Source organism: Papilio machaon, chromosome 9, assembly GCF_912999745.1.
Source record: "Papilio machaon chromosome 9, ilPapMach1.1, whole genome shotgun sequence".
In the NCBI taxonomy this organism is placed as follows: Eukaryota; Metazoa; Arthropoda; class Insecta; order Lepidoptera; family Papilionidae; genus Papilio; species Papilio machaon.
Window position 1 is genome coordinate 8,714,451 of NC_059994.1, and position 19,275 is coordinate 8,733,725.

Consider the following 19,275-nt stretch of genomic DNA (forward strand, 5'->3'; position numbering starts at 1 on the left):
AACTTAGTTAAGTCTAGACGTACGAGTATCTGAAAAATATACAAATAAGCAACGACTGCATACTTATACTAGAAAAGATAAGATAAAAGAGTTCGAATAGACAAAGAAGTTGTCAAAGTAATTTGCGGTAGGAGTTTGTTTCGGCCCTCGGGGCGCAGGACGGTGGAGGGCGCGGGGGAGTGCGCGGGTCAGGGCGCGGGGCAGGGCGCGGCGGGCGCGCTGCTGGGCCGGCTGCGGGGCGCGCTGCGCGGGGACGCCGCCGACGCCATCCGCGGGTACCTCAGCCACAAGGTCGACTCGCTGCAACTCAGAGACACAGGTTAGTCATCTACTACTAAGTAGGACATATCACTTTACTAATCTAGAAACAAGCAAGCGATTAAGAAATGTCATGTGATTATCACTGCTCAATGCAAAACAACATCCGCGACAATATCGGGATTGATAACATACTTCCATGAATTCTGATATACTCTTGGACAGTAACTAGCTACAGAAAATTATTTATTCCTTTGTTTGCTTAACTTATCTTTAAAAAAGAGAAAATTGTGTGTTAAAATTACATCATTATTAATTCTCGCTCATAAAAAAAGTTCTATTTTTCAATTCCAATAAAACCGGCATATAAGTAGACAGAGAAATTTCAAACATAACATGATTATGTCGAGAAAACAAGGTCCCGCGGCTGGGCCCTATACAAACAACACAAGGCCCTATACAAACACAATTTGCCTTCCGAATTGAACCCTATTTCTTTGTGTGAGGCGGTTAGTTTCCACCTCGCTGGGCCCACTGGTAACGAACAACAAATATTTGTGATATAATGCTTTTATCAAATCAAGATGGGAGCAATACACTTAAAATTTGACATTGTACATGGGTATGTTTAGACTACATTTTTTTTATATTTCTAGGTTTTATACTATAATATTGATAAGATTTTTCATTAGTAATTCAACTATTTGCTACAACTATTTGTCTACATAGATAAAATCAGTGATTTGTTATACAAAATCGTTGTATATTGCGGTGTAAAGCATTTTCAAGTTTTGTCTCTATCCACCCTGTTTTACCGTTACCCAACATTTACAAAATAATTGTATTATTATTTCGCCTCAGTGACCGCGTAACGAGAGGATTTACGAAGGAGCGTGACTTTGGCAATCTCCCCCTCTCTTCCCCTCCCTCGCACCCCCTAATTGTGTCAATTAGTTCTGCGGCACGGCGTCCACATCGCGCCGTACCTTGTTATAATATTATGATATTTACTGTTTTATAAAACAAACTGTACGTGGTATTTGTTAATACGCCAATTTTATTTTAGTATGCCTTACGTTTACTTCTTTCCTACAAGGACATGTAAACAAAATCAAAAAATAGTACTAATTTTTGGAAACACACAAACGGAACGAAAGCGAAACAAATTCAGAGAATCAGACAAAAATTCCTGATACAATGGCGATTAAGGTATTTATTATTTCCGGCTGATTAGAGAGTTCTCTTGCGTATATCCGCTGCAACCCTCACAACAAGCGCAGTAATGAAGCTGTGCGTAGTTATCTCTCATGAATCTACATCCCCTCGCGCGCCCGCCCCCGCCCCCGCTGCTCGCACCCCTCAACACTCGCCCTATTGAACCTAATTCGCTCCGTAACTCGATATCACAAGTTTGCTTTCACTAATTGGCGAATATTCAAAGCTCTTACGTAATCATTGCTAAATGTTTTACAACATAAATCGATTGAGTTCATTTATATGTACATTAATAAACTTGTACAATCTTAAGTGAGCTAAGCTAATTAACAATTTTTTCTGCGAATATTTGTTCTGTAAAAGTTTAGTAAAATAATTACATTTTACTCTACTTTTTCATATATAACTAAATGTAATGTAATTTTTCGTCTTTGTTCACATCCTCTTAAATAATAGTAATTTTTTATATCAGTTTGGTGTTAGAAATTTAGGTAAAAACTAATCGTTGTAGTTGAAACCGTTTTTTTTTCACGATAAAAATATATTTTAAAAATACAAGCACAAACAGAGAGCCTGTTTACCAACAGTCAACATAAGTATTGCTCACAAAATATAGAATAAAAAACTGCGTCACGTAAGTATCGTGAAATATTAAGCAGCATCCTGCGAGAGGTGCGTACTGCGTAGCGCCGTAGAGCGTAGAGCGGCGCGCTACGAACTGCGAGGGGTCGCGTTATGAATATTTGATGCTACGCCGCGGGGCTTCGACGCCCCTCACCGACCTCACTGCCTGCTGCTGGCTTACGACAGATCGCACATATTTTAGTAAAATATTGTTGGCGCATGGACTCTTATGATAGAGCCTCAGTCGTAGAAAGATTGCATTTCGGAAAATTGCAAGTTGTGATAAAATTTGAACAAAAACCGTGGCTTTATACGACGCGATGTAAACGCAGCTCCGGTTGTAGTGTAACGAGCGGGAATTAATCAAATATCTCAGGAGTCGTTTAAACAGTCATAAATCATAAGTCGAAATACAAAGCTCGAGTTGCAGCTATTAATGTAATTATGATCCATAATATTACAATAGACTTATAATTTCTCACGGCAACTTAAGCACCATTTACACTACTTGACACCGACGACGAGTGGGGATCATTACGACGGGCAGCGGCCAAAGGGTGACAGTCAACGGGCACAAACAGCATCACTCGAACTGGCACGCATGGCACAATGGCGGTCGTTTGCCGCCCGTCGACGCCCGCCGCCACACGTCGCCTGACGAATTCATATCCGAAGATAATTTAATGTTCTCTCACAGCCGACAATGGAAGTGAATTGATTGCGTTGGAGTTAAAAAGCAACCCTCTCATTATACGATTAGCATTGGTTGTCATCGCTTCATTTACGCTTGTAATGACAAAACGATAACCGACCATAAATCTGTAAAAATATTGGGAAGCTGCTTGATACATTAAAAAGACTATGTTCACGTTAAAAAAAGAAACTTAATAAAAGACTATGTTCTTCATCTACGCCAAATTTCATCAAGATCCGTTGAGCCATTCTGGAAATACCTTCAAACAAACATCTATCCATCCATCCAAACATTCGCATTTATATTAGTGATGAAAATATGTCATTTTTTTTTGTATTTCATCAAAAACTTTATCAAAAACTTAAATCTTTGCGTTAATACATTAAACTTCCGTACGTTGCGGTGAGTTGAGGCTAGTAAGAAATAATTAATGTACATTCTGTACAAACAAAATTTACTCTTTCCAAAAAAATCTCACAAAATTATTGTGTTCTTTTAAACTCGACATATCTATGCTATCGGAATAGAAGTAATTTTTAAAAAAAAACACGCGACACGTTGCTCGGCTGGGTGCAGGGAGGTTGCATTGTGGGTGCAGGTAGCGGCGGGCTGACCGGTGCGTAATGAGCCGGCAGCGCCTCGACTCTCCGACCCCCTGGTACCCTCGCTTGGGACTGGGGTTATGCCGCTCACCCGCCGCGCGGTGCCTTTTGTTGTTGCGCTACAACAGCCTTTTGTTGTCGATTGCCGCCTCTTCCTGAATGGACTCATTTCAACCTGCAATTGACGTCTTTTATTGTTTCAAAAATGTATGTATTTTGTAACAATCTATTTGTTTGTATTAGTGCAAACTTATAAAAAACCAACAAATTATTGTCACAAAAATCTTAGTGGTTATTCAATTGGTTTGTCCATTGTAGGCTGAGACAGACTTTTGATATGTACTAATTCTATACTAAGGTAGGTACTCCATAAGTGGGCATTTAACGACCCTGAGAATGACTGTTATCCACTAATTATTGTGAGGTTAGGGTTTAGGCAATTATTTTAACTTTTTCATTTGCAAAAGGTCGTAATGTACTTGTATTATTAATAAACGCGAAATAGCATCCTAGACGTGGACCCCTTCGAATAACAGTTAAGCATTTCATTATTAACGCAACACAAAGAGAAACTGTCTCAGTTCCGGCGCCCTGCCACCCTGTAGGCGAGTTACGGCGAGGGGGCGGGGGCGGGGCTGCTCACCCCGAGAGGGATTATGCTTGTTCGCATACAAGTGTAACAATTGACAAATCAGTTCCGTCGTACTGTATGTCTGTTTGTTGTGAGCCGAGCTGTTTACCGGTAGCTTAGAGCCCTGTTACATAAATACAGCTCGTTATCGTCTGATAAATATTTACTCACAATGGTAGGTTTATTGGTTTTTTCATACATACTGCAATGGGGAAAATATCGTAATAGTGAGTTAATGAAAAGGAGACAAGAATTACACATTTAATTAAAGAACTTCTAAAGAAAAACATGTAACATTTATAAAAATATTCCTCTGTGATGCGATGTGGAACGGTCTTTATGTTTAGTGAAAGAGGATCCGGCTATCAGTTGGGTATCGGCGCTAAGTTGTTTGTGCAATTGCGCGCGAAATGACACGACCAGGGCGGGGGCGGCTGGGGAAGAGGCGCACACAAATAATATTTTTATTTACGAGATACCTCGTGCCTTGTACCTCGCGCCCTATCCGACACGCTATTAGTTATCTTGATAAAGTCCGGGACAGAATACCACATTGTCAAAGCAAATTCACAATTAACAACGCGTCGGTTCCATTATTAGCAAATATTCTATATTCTTCCTATATTCTTTTATGTGTAATAAATTTGCAACGTCATTTTTAAGTACTACAAACTTGTTTTAAAACCATTCTCTTTTATCCTCGAAAATGGGACCTCAAAATCTATTTTGAAATTATTTCTGGGTAAAACATTACAAAAGGTAACAAAAAATATGATAGGTTAAACATTTTTAGTTAAAGGAACGCCTCATCTCAGTGTGTAGAGGCCCTAATATGCGTAGCCCCCGGCGAATTAGCCGCAAGCCGCAACGGATGATTTACAGCTGTAGATAGCAACCCCTCGCCCTCTCGCCCCGCACCCCGCACCCCGCAACACGCACCCCTCGTCAGCCGATTTGCTGAGAAAATTGGCAGACATCTTAGGGTCCCGCCGCTGGAAAACATTGTAATAGCCGCATCAATTGTTCTATTAGCTTTTGTTTAGAAGAAAGTATCGATTCGAATTTATTTTATATTCAGTATCTGTCTTACTTTCTTAATGTGCTTTAGAATAACATTCAATATTGTATTTCTTATAGAATTCAAATGAATGTTTGTCGAAACAAGTAAATACAATATAAGTAAAATTAATATACTAACTTAAAAGTATATAAACGAGTGCATAATAGCACCTGATTGTGATCAAACCACACAACACATTTGCCTGCATGTCACGACTTTTATGATAAGTAGTTAATGTTTTTATAAAAACGAAGCGATACTTTAGCGGGTGCAGACAATCCTCGAAGGACCATCAATTGTAACAGAAACGAATCTCACTATATTTTAAATCCAATCTTGTTTGCCATCCTTCGTATAAATAGAATAACTTGAACATTACTACCAATCTTACTTCGTCCCTTAGTCTTAGATGACATGGTCTAAAATGTCTTGCACGTATGCGCTGCTATACCGAATCTTTTGCGGGTTTCAAAGTGCTCCGTACTTTTACGAAGCCATTTTCCTCGCTTCTATCTTTGTTCGTATCACACTAAAGTTTTATGATTTTTTCTCAGCGGGAATCCCCCAGAGGGCGTGCGTTTCCCTCGCTTCTACTTTCATTCATTTTTCTTTTGTTTGTAGAAGATATACAAGCGGAATTCATTTTACAAAATGCAAAAGAACAAGTTAACAAAAACGTATCGTTGATGTTGTGGTGACTGTGTTTAGCACATACAAAAGTAGACACTTTAAGCACTAAGGAGACCTCTGTCGATTTTCGTCTAAAATATTTGCGAATAAGTGTGAATGTATCGATGACATCGCAGGGGTACTGGTGGCCGGGAGTATAAGTTCGAATCCCGGATTTGTGCCACTCTCCTGATGACGTAACATCGCGTGCGGAGGCAGAGGGGAGAAGTTTTACTGCAGTCTTACACGCAAACCTATTACTTACAAAAATAAATTGAACTGAAAATTATGGTGCATATTGAAAGAAGAATTTATTACATCTCTATTTTGGGGACCGAACTTGCACGAGTAGGACTGAATAGGCCGATATTTATAAAATTTAAGATATCTCAAATATTCAGGAAAATATGTGCAAAATGTGAATAAACATCTCCTATCCTATTTCACCTCGAGCTTTTTACACACCTGCTCGGACGTGTGTAATACAAGTTTATTGCAACATCCGCCTATTTTTATACAGTTTTGTAATCTGTATATATCAGACTTAGAGTTCAAATTCACACGCTCGTATCTCCCCCCGTGAACTGGAGACGGCTTCATCTCGTCGACGTCCCCCCGGTCAATTACGGCGTCTCGTTCCGCGGCGCGATTTACTGCGTCCATGTTGCCACCGACCTCGGTAGTGGTGTGTTGCTATAGGAAAATTATTTAATTCATTTGCGTCTAATTGTTTCGGCAATAACCGAAGATTTAAGGCGCAATTTCGGCGCGACCTAATTGTAATAACGTTTTAGTTAAAGGGCGAGTAATAAATGACAATAATAAATATTATACGTGCGAGAGAAAGAAATCAACATAATTATGTATAAAGATCTTTATTTCTCATAATAACACAATGTAAGTTCACTTGTAATAAAAATAAATGTATACAAAATAAACCTTAGCACCACCACTATAAGAGAATCTAAATTTACAGGAATGACAAAGTTATATATGTACATACTAGCTGTCGCCGGCGACTACGACCGCGCGGAATTAAATGTGGTGTATGTGGTCCCTATGTGGTCTTCCAGACTATATTCTACATCTGTGCCAAATTTCATCAAGATAGGTTTAGCCGTTTACAGATTATTCGGCAATGATATATGATTTAAGTTTAAGTTTATTTTAGAAAATATTAATACTTTTACAATTCTTTATCATCATCATCTGACATTGTGTTAAACATTTGAACCCCTTCAAACAAAATAATTTTATTTCCATAGTTAGTTTGCGGAGTATTTGATTTTGATATGTGTTTGTTACGTAACTTACCTTTGTTATAATTATATTTGTTATTATACATTTAGACATTAGACATTGCACCTTATAAAACTAATAAAGTGAAACCCATAGCCGACATTTTATTTTCTTCTAGCGAGATAATTAAATCGTGAGGAAAGTCGTTGATCCTCGGAGCGTTATTTATTAAACAACAAGCGAGCCAGAGTTGGCAAGGGCTACAATAACCGCAGCTCTGGTCGCAGCCAGACCAACTAAATTAGATTGCCTTTGCACGGACACCGAGCGCAGCACTTAATGAAAGTTATAAGGAGGGAGAATAACATTTTCTCACTATTTTTGTTTTAGCTTCAACAGAAATCGAGAATATTTCCTTTTAAATTTCACGATGTGCTTAAAAAAGAAAAATTCATTTCATTTATTTCAAATTTCAAAATTCAAATTCGTTTTATTTGCTAGGCTGAGGAAGTTGTATATTTCGCCTTACACCCCTTACCCTGCCCCTGCCGACCGGCGCCATCAAACATTGCCAGGGGTCGCTGTTCAAATGCTAAGCCGACCTTTGCATGTTACGTAGCGCTACATTTGCAGTTAAGCTCTCTGTTATGCTGATTTTTCAAACATTTCATGAATAAATATTATGTAAGTGTTAGTATTTAAAAAGTACATTTGAAATATCAATCTCAGCGGACAAGAGTTTATTATTTTATAATTTTCTTGAACATCACTTCAGTTTTGCATATTCAGCATAGTTTCCAGTCAGTTGTAAATATTTCAACTATGGCTCGAGTCTTTATCGTGTAAAATACGAAAAAAATAATGTGACTTAAATAAATCCAAGGACTTGCACGACGTCACGCTAACCCAAAAACTCGTCAAACGAGATTACATTTGACTTTGCTTCGCACTCCATTCCACCCGTCCCGCCTCCCCCCCGTCGCCTGCGCCCCCCGCCTCGGGGGAATCCCGCGATATAATCCAGTTTTACCCATTCTCCCCATCCGAATAGAAAACGGGGAAAACCAATTTATTTTCCTCTCGCCTTTTCGTATTTAGATGCTTATATTTACAAGAATAAGGATTTGAGAGCATTGTGCGCGCCTCGTTTTCTCGCAGAGGTCGGGCCAGCCTGCGGGACTGCCGGGCTCGGGTCCGCGGTAGGCGACGTGCTGAGTTTTCTTTTTCAATTGAATCTGTAATGAGATCGCAGTCGCAGGTTCTAAAATATTTAGTTTTAAGAAAGAAATACATTTATTCAAAAGAAAAGGTGTTCATTCGACATGTGCTGCGGCGGGTACCGCAGCGCCGATTTTCAATGAACCCTAAAAAATGAGTACAGTAAACAACATAAAAGAAAAACTATAAAAAAATATTTAGAATAAATACTCAGTCAACCGTGAGACTTAAACTTATGACAAAAATTACAATTAATAAATGTAACGTACAGACCTAAAAGAGAACAAAAAGAAATCAACAATTTCGATCTTGATTTTAATGTTTAACATTGTTAAAGAGATAACAAACAAGTTACTAAACATTCTCGAAACGTACGGAATGTTCTTTATCTAAAATTATTTTCTTTTTTATTACCCTCAAGTATTACAAAGTAATGTTATACCGAAGAAAGTAATGATCGGTATTAATTGGATTGAACGATAAAAAATTCTAAACCTTTACAAATAAATTCTTTTATCAATCCTCTGAGCTGTGTTCGTCGGAGTATCAAAGCGCTCGTAGACAAAGAGGCGCGGGAGGTCAAGCGCACTCCAGCGCCCCCGCGCACCCTCCGCATCGTGCTCTATCGCCGCCGTCCTCCACTCCAAGCTCCACACCCGCACACAGTGACCGTGGAGTCGACAACATTTTTTATATTTTCTTGACCATTAGTCAAAGGCTTTCTTAATTATTTGAAGCTTCTAATAGCGTTGCAGATGCCTTTACATGTCTCCCGTTATGATTACTACATGATTTTTCGTTGAAAAAGTTTTTCTTTTGAAACAATCGTTGCCTATTTTCATAAACTACTTACTAACGTCGACAGGCTGCGCTACAAAAATATTACAAAGTTTGTGAATTGTTTATTCGCCCGTATAAAAGCTTTCCGGACAACTTTTTAAAAATTCTATTCACAAGCCCTCGCCCACGTCTGCGGGGAACGGGTCAGGTACCCTTCCCCGCGCCTCCACGGCCCCTGAGGACTTGCCGCAGGGCACTGGCGCTCCCCCAGCCAAATTAACTCGCCCTAACTCACCTGCCCTTTGAAGATGTTGACTGTACACCGGGAGGCAAAATTGTTCCTACAAATTTTACAAGGATTTAGTTTATTATTATTAAGCGAAAAATTAATAAAGGATAATAAAGAAGGGCCTTAAGTATCTATTTCTTTATCGAGGAAACAAAGGATAACAAAAAAATAACAAATTGTTTTAACTATAGTTTAAAATAAATTTTATTAAAAAAACAAAACAGTTATAGTAGCAAATAGAGTAAATCTGAACTCATCATATATATAACGAGGTCTAGTATCACCTGCAGGTGTACACAGGTCGGGGCTTAAATTGCAATTTCATTTCATTTTAATGCGACTGTTTACCTTCAATACACCCCTCCCCGTGCACGCCATTCGCCTCAGCAAGCGCCGCGCCGCGCTGTGGGGGTCGTCAGCCATTATAAATTTTGAACCCACCTCGCCAGCTTGTTTTACGCTTTGTTGAAATGTTGATGGTGTTTTGATAGGGATTTTGCTATAAGCTTTAGTCGCGTGGTCAAATTGAAGATAAACATTGAACAAAACTTATATCTGCAGATAACGAAACTATGTCTATGTTTACACATGAAAAGCACTTTCATGTGCAGAATACGCGTTTATTTAATGACTACATACAAAATGTACTCTGGTTTCCACATAAGTCTAAAAATACGTAGTTATATTATAAGTTTAAGTAAGCTCCATGATCAGAGATTTGGTGACGTCACGCCAGGCGTTTACATTTTGCCGCCTGTACTCCTAAGCCGAGAGCTTTTTTCTTCTCTATATTAACTTGAGTTAACCCGGGATATTATATTTTTAAACTTAGATCACAGTATATGTGATGGTTTAAACAACCAGTTACATCGCGAATAAATCTACCAACATTGATTTAATATATTTATAAGTAGCAACTATTCAAAAGCACCAAGCACCGACTACTCGACACGGCCTTGGCCCAAGCTCTGTGTGTTCCGGCCCATTCTGTGCGGTGAGGCGTCTACACAACGGATTTACTTTAAGTATTAACACGCGAACACGCTACTGCACAATTACTCACATTAAATTCGTACTTGGATCAAGGAACCGGATATTATTTGATTACAGTTCCATTGTAATTGTATAGTACACTATAATCTCCGATTTTTTACAATATCAAAACTTAATGTATCTATTATATAAATAATATACTTTATTTAATTATCTTTACTGATTAGACTTGCGTGTAACATGACAACAATTACATTGATATTATTATCTCTTACTGAGATAAATCTTTAAATGTGTGTTCGAATAGAATCTCACATTCAGTGGTAACGTACCCTAAATGTAAGATATCGACGGTAATGCTAACGACTTGTTTAACCGAAATCCAATTTGTGTCTCCCGTGATCACCCCCTCCCCCCGCCTCTCATTCCCCACGCACGAGGGCAGCCCTCTCCTCTGATTTCCGATGGAAATGGCTCGTCATTCAATCAGCCGTTCAATGCGGAATTCTTACAAGTTATTTGAAAAGATTCCTTTCTTAGAAATTTTTCGTAAGGATATTTCCTCCATTCATTTTTGTAATGTTTTGTCGACGTCGACGTTGACTGCATTTATAGAGAGATAATTCAACTTATAATTAAAAACAAATGCTTTCGTTCGTCATCCACTTTCTAACAATAAGTGTTGGATAGCGTCAATACACCTGACACCGGCCGGCGCGTGTTGTGCAAGCTGCCGGCGCTGGCACGCGGCCGCAGGCGATTTACATTTCTATACTTTGGACACTTATTAGGTTTATGGTAAAGCCACCGACTCGTAAGCATTACTTAATTATCTATTATTTTATTTGTGTGCATGCGATGTGATAATTTTGTCATTTTGATGATATGTTCAAAAGGACTCTGAATCGTCTTTGAATGTTATAACTTTGTAAACGATCAAACTAAAGGGACCGAGGAACCGAGCAACTAACAGAAACAAAGATCGACTCAAAATCCTTTTGAAATAACAAATGTCGCTACCCCCCCCCCACCCCTCGCCACCGCACGAGGAAATGATAGCACAATGATCATTTCTGTTTGTTGTCAGGTTCCGAAGTCCCATTCGAGTGTCGCGGCGCGGGGCATCACACAAATGTTCAGTGAGCGACGCGAACCACTAAAGAGAAGCAGGGAAGGAACGTTTGCCTCGATACCGTACTTATTAACATGGTTACAAACTCTTCACAAGAATAAAACTTTGTATTAGGCAGCAACGGAAAAACGCAAAGATGGCGGAGGGCCCACAGACAATATGGCAAAGGATCGACAACTCCACGATCCCCATGATTAATTTAGAGGTGCGGGAGGTGCGCGAGATCCTCTGGGAGAAGATAAAGGAGCCGACGTCGCAGAGGAAGATCATCCTGGTGATCGTGTCGATCGCGCTGCTGCTGGACAACATGCTGTACATGGTGATAGTGCCCATCATCCCGGACTACTTGCGGTACATCGGCGCGTGGGGCGAGGCGGGAATGGACCACGTCGTTACGCTGCCCCCTATCAAGGAGGGCAACAGGACTATAATTCCGACGCAGATTATACCGGCGTCCCACGAGGGCCAGGACTCGGCGACCGGCATCCTCTTTGCCTCGAAAGCTATAGTTCAACTTATGATAAACCCATTCTCCGGTGCCTTAATCGACCGCATAGGTTACGACATACCTATGATGATTGGTCTTATTATAATGTTTCTTTCCACTTCGATATTCGCTTGTGGTCGAAGTTACGGTATGTTATTCTTCGCGAGGAGTCTCCAGGGCGTCGGTTCAGCGTTTGCTGATACCTCCGGCCTGGCCATGATTGCCGACCGGTTCACCGAAGAGGCGGAGCGCTCCAAGGCCCTGGGTATCGCGCTTGCCTTCATCAGCTTCGGCTGCCTCGTCGCACCCCCATTTGGTGGAGCTCTGTACCAATTCGCCGGGAAGGAGGTGCCATTTTTAATTCTCGCGCTGATATCTTTGATGGACGGGTTTATGTTATTGCTTGTTATGAAGCCTTTGAAAACCCAAATGAAGGAGGCGAACGAGCCGAAGCCGAACGGGACGCCGATTTGGAAACTTCTAATGGATCCCTACATCGCGGTGTGCGCCGGCGCCCTCATGATGTCTAATGTGGCGCTCGCATTCTTGGAGCCGACTATTTCGCTGTGGATGGAAGATAATCTCACCAAAGAGAACTGGAAGATCGGCATGATATGGCTGCCGGCATTCTTCCCGCACGTCCTTGGAGTTATAATAACAGTTAAGATGGCGAGAAAATATCCCCAGCAACAGTGGCTAATGGCCGCCGGCGGCCTGGCGCTAGAGGGCTTGTGCTGCTTCATTATACCTTTTGCAACATCCTACAAGATGTTGATGATACCTATTTGTGGGATCTGTTTTGGGATTGCTCTGATCGACACCGCCCTGTTGCCCACGCTCGGCTACCTGGTCGACGTGCGGTACGTCTCTGTCTATGGTAGCATCTACGCCATCGCCGACATATCGTACTCCTTCGCTTACGCCGTCGGTCCCATTATAGCAGGAGAAGTTGTGGAAATGATCGGCTTCACGGCTTTAAATCTCTTCATCGCCTTCAGCAACCTCCTGTATGCGCCCGTTCTGATGTACCTGCGGCACATCTATGACTTCAAGCCGTTTGAAAACGAGGCCAACATACTGATGTCCGACCCGCCGGACAAGGAGTACCAGACGTACAGTATGCAGGACCAAAAGCCGGTCAACGGGGAATTTAAGAACCACCTGGAGTACTCCAACATGTCCGGGCAAATTGAGCCGGTGCAGGAGTCGAACGTCGACATAAGCACGGCCGGGGAGCATTACCAGGGCTACCAGAACTACGGTCAGGGCTACGAACAGCAGCAAGGACCGCCGCAGCACACCACCGCCCCACGCCAGCTGCCTGCACAGCCGCAACCCTCACCAAGCAACCCCTTCCGTGCCGCCTCCGTGCCCGCGCAGCCGGCACAGCAAGCGCCCGCTGCACCCGCCCCTGGCCCGGTCCGGAATCCCTTCCGACAGGGCTTCTAGATTGTTTTAATTCGGTGTTGTTGTCTGTAATTTAAATTTACTTGTTGTGTATTTATAAATGTGTAATAGTTGATGTTTACTCATATATACTTCGATCACTGAGCCGCACTCGCCGGCCGCCGGCCGCCGTCGCTTAGTCCGACTACATGTTTATCATATTTCGCTTCTTATCATATAACGCCGACGACTGTTTACAAAATGACGGCAATGCACCGACACACAATATAACAGGATAACTGATTACGAACTACATGTAATGTTTCACAAAACTATAAAGTTTCAATATGAACATTAAGTACATATGTACACGTACAAGTGAAGTAGTTGTCGTCGTTTTGTGCGCAGCCGCGACGAGTTTCTTGTTGACATTGTATCGTTCAAGTACGACTACATATATTAAAACTGTTGGTTATGCCTTCTCATAGTTATATTCGATATAAAAATATATAAGACTCTTTGGAAAAAGTTATATTGAATTACATATTTAAACTTTTAATGATTATATATTAGGATTATACGCGACGTCAAATGTGAATTTTGACTCATGTGAAAATATGTCACTGTAAAAACTGTCTAAGACAAATGTATGTATGTTTGTATGTAATATGGGGCAAGCATAGCACTCTGTAGATGCCACTCTAAGGCACACACGTGTAAGGCCTAAGCGCGTAAAGCTATGTTGTATATGTGTATAATATGTATTAACAAATATACATAATAACAACATAGTCAGTTACATAAATTCCAAAATGAACATTAAATATTGAAATATTAATATTTCTTATAAATTTATAATTTATGACATGTATCAAACATCAATTAACTTTATTAAAGTTTATCAAATCAGTAATATCTTTAGAGAGATACGTAATTGATATTTTCAGACGTTAGTCAATACATCAAGTGTTTATATTTAATATTTAACATATAATGTATATTCCGCTGCGTCAGCAATATTAGTACATAAGGCGAAGCTTCGATATCAATTCTCAGTTGACATAATCAATTATAATATCAATTAGCTAGTGTTGTAAGTTAGGTAATCAACTTGTGATAAAGTTGCAACCAAGGTAACGAGACATATCAGAATCTTTTGATTCACGTAGCCTAAGCGGTATAATTAAATAATGTATGTATGTATGTATGTATTGTACTTTAGTGTAAGTGTACAGTTATATGTTAGTCGATATTTCGTTTTGAACGTTTATATCGAATTAACCGTGCTCTTGTACTTTGTTTACGAAGCGCCGCCGCGGATTGTCAACGTGTCTTGCACGACGCACGCCGCTCGCCGCACACACATGCTCACTTTTTACAACCAATTAATCTGAAATAAAAAGTTTTAAAAAATTATAACTTCAAATAGTATATTATGTAAAATATAAATAAACAATCTACTAATGAAAGAAATGACCGATACTGATATGACATTTTAAGTTTTAAATATCAGATATCTTACAATATATTTTGGCGAATTGATACAAATTTTAAAACAGAAATTGTATAACAATTGCAAAAGAATTGGAAGTGTGTGAAAAATTAAGAGAGAAATAGAGCGAATATTTACTAAAGCAAAAGAAGAAAAAAACAATCAAGTTCAATTTTGGGATTTTTTTTCCGAAACAACATCAGATAAATATTAACGTCTTTATGAAAAGTGTTAAAGCTCGTGGCGTGCGACAGGCGGTGCGCGGTGCACGGCGGGCAGCGCCTGTACATTGGTAATAATCGGTTACTAAAGCGATGTCTACAATTAATTGTACAAGAGAAGTGACGAGCCCGACGTGTCAATTGAACAACTGTATAAAGTTTTAAAGCGATTATGTCTACCGTCTGCGTCGTGGTCGGTATCCCTAGGGCAGGCACACCGCGCGGCGCCGGACACCGCGTCGTTACAACAACATTCCGCTTCATTTATTTGGTACATATAAGTGAAGGAGATACGAGTGCGTAACAGTTAGCCTGCTAGAGTACAATAGCGAATGTAGCGAGCCTTAGAGCACAAACTTTTCATTTGGCACAAACTATAAAGATATCTATCGATGGTTCTACTGGCAAGCCAAGCCGCCACGTCGCAGTTTATGAATTACGTTAGGTTAAATCCGGGGGCCGCCGCCGTCGGGCGCTCCGCCCTCCGATGGCGGGCGCTCCGCCGCGGTCGCCTGCCACCTTAATTGTAAGTTTAGAGTCAATTTTCGTGTCAAATTCTCCCGAAATTCAATTAATTAGTAGATTATTGTAACGTGAGGTAATGCTTTCGATGTTATCGCCGGTAAGTCGTGGATTTTCATTTTAATGGATGCCTGTTTGTTGACGCATTGTTTTTATATAAATTATAAAAAATATATATATATATATATTTTAATTACAAAAATCTCCAGCGTATATAACTATGATTACTTGAAATGCTTTTGTGGTCGATAAATTTTCAAAACTTCGTGAAATGGCCGTCTGTGTCGACACACAATTCGCCTTATTACCTTAAAAATGTACAAGGTTTTTATGAAATGTAGCTTTGGATTTTAAAAATGTATCGTTAAATGCACAAAAGCACACGATATTATGTACGTTTTATTTGCGGTTTGTTGTTAAATTGCGTTAGTCGCAGCTAAGGTTCCGACTGTCATTACACCGATAGTCAGCATCAGTGGTGCGTCAGTTAGATGTCAGCTGTCAGCAGTTATGGAGCCAATATCGCAGACATATCACTAGTTGTAAGGAGATATACAATTTCGTGTTAGTTTTGTATGTATGCCACTTTAATATACACGTATTTTTTAGATTTCGGTATATATTTTCGATGAATTATTAGATATCGTCGTAAGAAATGTTTTCATTATTACAGAGGTGATAATTTAAATTAAAGATATTCCGGGCATTAATTTAACTGCTCTGAAAGTTCAAGAGATGTACTTGTATGTATCTAAATATCAATTATAAAAATATTTAGTTTTACAAAAGTCCCAATAAAATTCCTGTGACATACATATCTTAAATAATATTATATTTTATACAAATCAATACAAAACGCACAAAAGCTAAATATTTTACTTTGAAATACTTAATTTATTGTAATTTCGATTTATTAATTTATTCTAATCACGCTTACTTTAATATATTATAAATATTTCTCAGCCTGTAAATAACCTTTCGCTCCCCGCTAGCGGCGGCTGGGTTCATACTTGTTGGAACTCTACATATCAATCACTTTATTTATTAAAATGAGCTTTAAAACAATACAATGAAAATTTCAATAGCTTTTAAAATCGAATATCGACCTTACTTTTATCAAGTAACCAATAACTTTAAAATGCTACATAAAAGTTTTATTAAACTTATAACAAAACAAAAACAAGTAGAAAGCAGCGCCGCTAGCACTTTACTTATTCAAAATTTTCATCTCTAACTTAAGCTATGTGTCTGACCTAACCCTAGGTTCTGTCTATTCATGTGTTTCCGTAGCAAGCTAACTGTAAACCTTTGGCATTAAGATTTTGTTTTTTATTTTATAAGTGACCAAGTTAAATTCAATCACATTCAGTCTGATAAACAATTATTATGTTCAAAATATAAGTGCACAATATTTATTTTTTATTTACCCAATTATTAAATATTTCTCTGTTTTTCTTCAAAATATAGCTGTTTTTTCAGAGGTATTTCAGCAATAATCAGCAGTAAAACAGTCATATTGTCACTTGTGTGTATGAAAGGTTTACAGTTAGTTTTCTACATTTGTGAGTCCCGTCCGTTAGTTCTTACTATTACACTATTTTACAGTCGCGAACGAAAATACTTCAAAATGTTAAGTTAAGAAAATCATTTGAAATAACTAAAGTAACAACAATGAAACTAGAATTTTGTAACTTACAAATTAATTAATTAGAGACCATTGTATTAATAGAGTTATGGAAAAAATTAATAACAGCCATCTCAGTAATAAATTTAAAATAAACGAATTGTAACAACGATGTCTTGCTGTGTACTATAAATAGTCGTTATAAACTACCTGATCATTTGCGGAAGTTTTATTTCCAGGTCTGCTGCAAACAATGCAGTTTGACAACATTTTATAAAGATCTATTAAATTCAATTAAAATTATAAGACATCTGAAAATGAACCGTATTTAGTTCGTGACTGTACCACCTAGCTCTTTACTATATCTATAATAATTCTAATATTACATTAAGTAAAACATCGACAACGATAAATGTTGTCATATTTTTTGTTTTTATCAAATAAATATTAATATATTTTTCATCTATAATATCTATTTACTTCAAAAAAATTGTCACCTAACTTCATTTGTCGTTCATTTAAAGAAATTAACCATAAAAATATAACTTATCATTAGAATTTAAAATAAGTTATCATTACGAGGTTAAGTATATAAATATTACATAATATAATATAATATATTAATATCATGTTATTTAATATAACTACTTTAATATATAATCGCCATTATATCATTAGATCATAAAGTCTTAACTTAGGTAAATAACAAATATTACGCACGGACGTATATCACTCGCTGAGTGCTGAGTGACTGAACGTGTCATTATAATCGTTCATAATGTATTTAATCTCCAATTTAAGCAATAATAATGTAAATATAGAGACGAGATCCACACACAATGAGTGATGTTTACAAAATATTGTAGCAACCTGTTAATTATTTTCTATCCTATCTCTAACCATGGGTTTCTGAGTTCAAAAACTCAGTTTAAAAAATAATACTATCTCTGTGTTGTCAAAGACAGGGATGAAGATATTATTTTACGAAGATTTTGAATTTAGAAACCTACAGTAAATAAAACAAGTATCACTTTTTCTGCTCACTTTCTTAACTTATCAATCGATAAAAAAGCTCTAATTAAAACGAAAGAATCTGAATTAATCAGCTACTATGTTTTTTATAACGTTCTCATCAGAAGCGTAAAAATCCAAAGATCCATTAAAATTATTAAATTTAGAATTTCATCTTACTCTATTCTTCTTCTCGTACAATTCTTGTGCTGTTCTAAATATTTAAAACTAGTCATATAGATAGGGTTAGTATCATAGGAACTAGTGTTGGGTTAATTTTTACTTATCCTTCGTTATAAACGAACGAAATATCCTCAGTTTTAATGTTAAATAATAGAAACAGTTAAATATTTTCATTAATAAACAAGGATACCTCATTTAAAAATATAATTAGTATTTCACGGCTATGATAACTTAAAACATTATTTTTTAATTTTCATCAAAGACAACATTAAGTAATACGTAAGCAAATGAGAAAGGAACATAAAATTAAATTAAATTTTCCAAATCATGTAAGATATTTAGTCACTTGCAAAACGCTTGGACATAAACATATCGTTGTCTCTGTTTATACCAAGAAGAAAAAGAACGATGGTAATATGTTTATCAATTAGTTTTTCGACTTTGGAAAGCCAAAGTTATTTGCAGACATGGGAGCAAAATACTTTATTCATGTCATGCTATTATTAAAAATTTTAAAGTTTATCTTGTGACGTATATCATTTAAACTATTAATAGTAAGTCTGATCAATAGGTAATTAATATTCATTAAAAATGTATCTCTTAGAATTATAAAACATAGTTTGTTAATGTTAATACTCTTAAGTAAATTGAGATGGTGTAGCGTTTACTGTAGACGTGTGTTGTCAGTTCAGAGTTCGGTTGCCGTTTGAACGTCAGTAGTTAGTCGCTTGCAATTGTGTCTGTTTCTCTCACACATTACTTGTATATTGTTAAATCTATTTATAAATTGCATTATAATGTTTTAATTCACGAAACATAAATGTATCAAAATATATTTCCAAGAGTCGCGTTCACTACATCATCAGTGACAGATTCAATATTCAATTAGAGTAAATTACAAAATAATATCTGAAGTTATGGAACATATTTCAGGATATTTCTAAC

General features: G+C 38.0%; 1 protein-coding gene across 1 annotated transcript; it reads left to right on the top strand.

Annotated features, from left to right (window-relative positions):
* The first annotated feature begins 247 nt into the window (after positions 1 to 247).
* Positions 248 to 14,003, top strand: LOC106709856 (vesicular acetylcholine transporter). Its single transcript, XM_014501750.2, has 2 exons — positions 248 to 319; positions 11,360 to 14,003. Exon 2 carries the CDS (start codon positions 11,541 to 11,543, stop codon positions 13,338 to 13,340), a length of 1,800 nt encoding a protein of 599 aa, XP_014357236.1. The 5' UTR covers positions 248 to 319; positions 11,360 to 11,540; the 3' UTR covers positions 13,341 to 14,003.
* Positions 14,004 to 19,275: the final 5,272 nt, after the last annotated feature.

Excerpts from the sequence above, each read along its gene's own strand:
- LOC106709856 (XM_014501750.2), top strand. The coding sequence starts at position 11,541 with ATGGCGGAGGGCCCACAGACAATATGGCAAAGGATCGACAACTCCACG.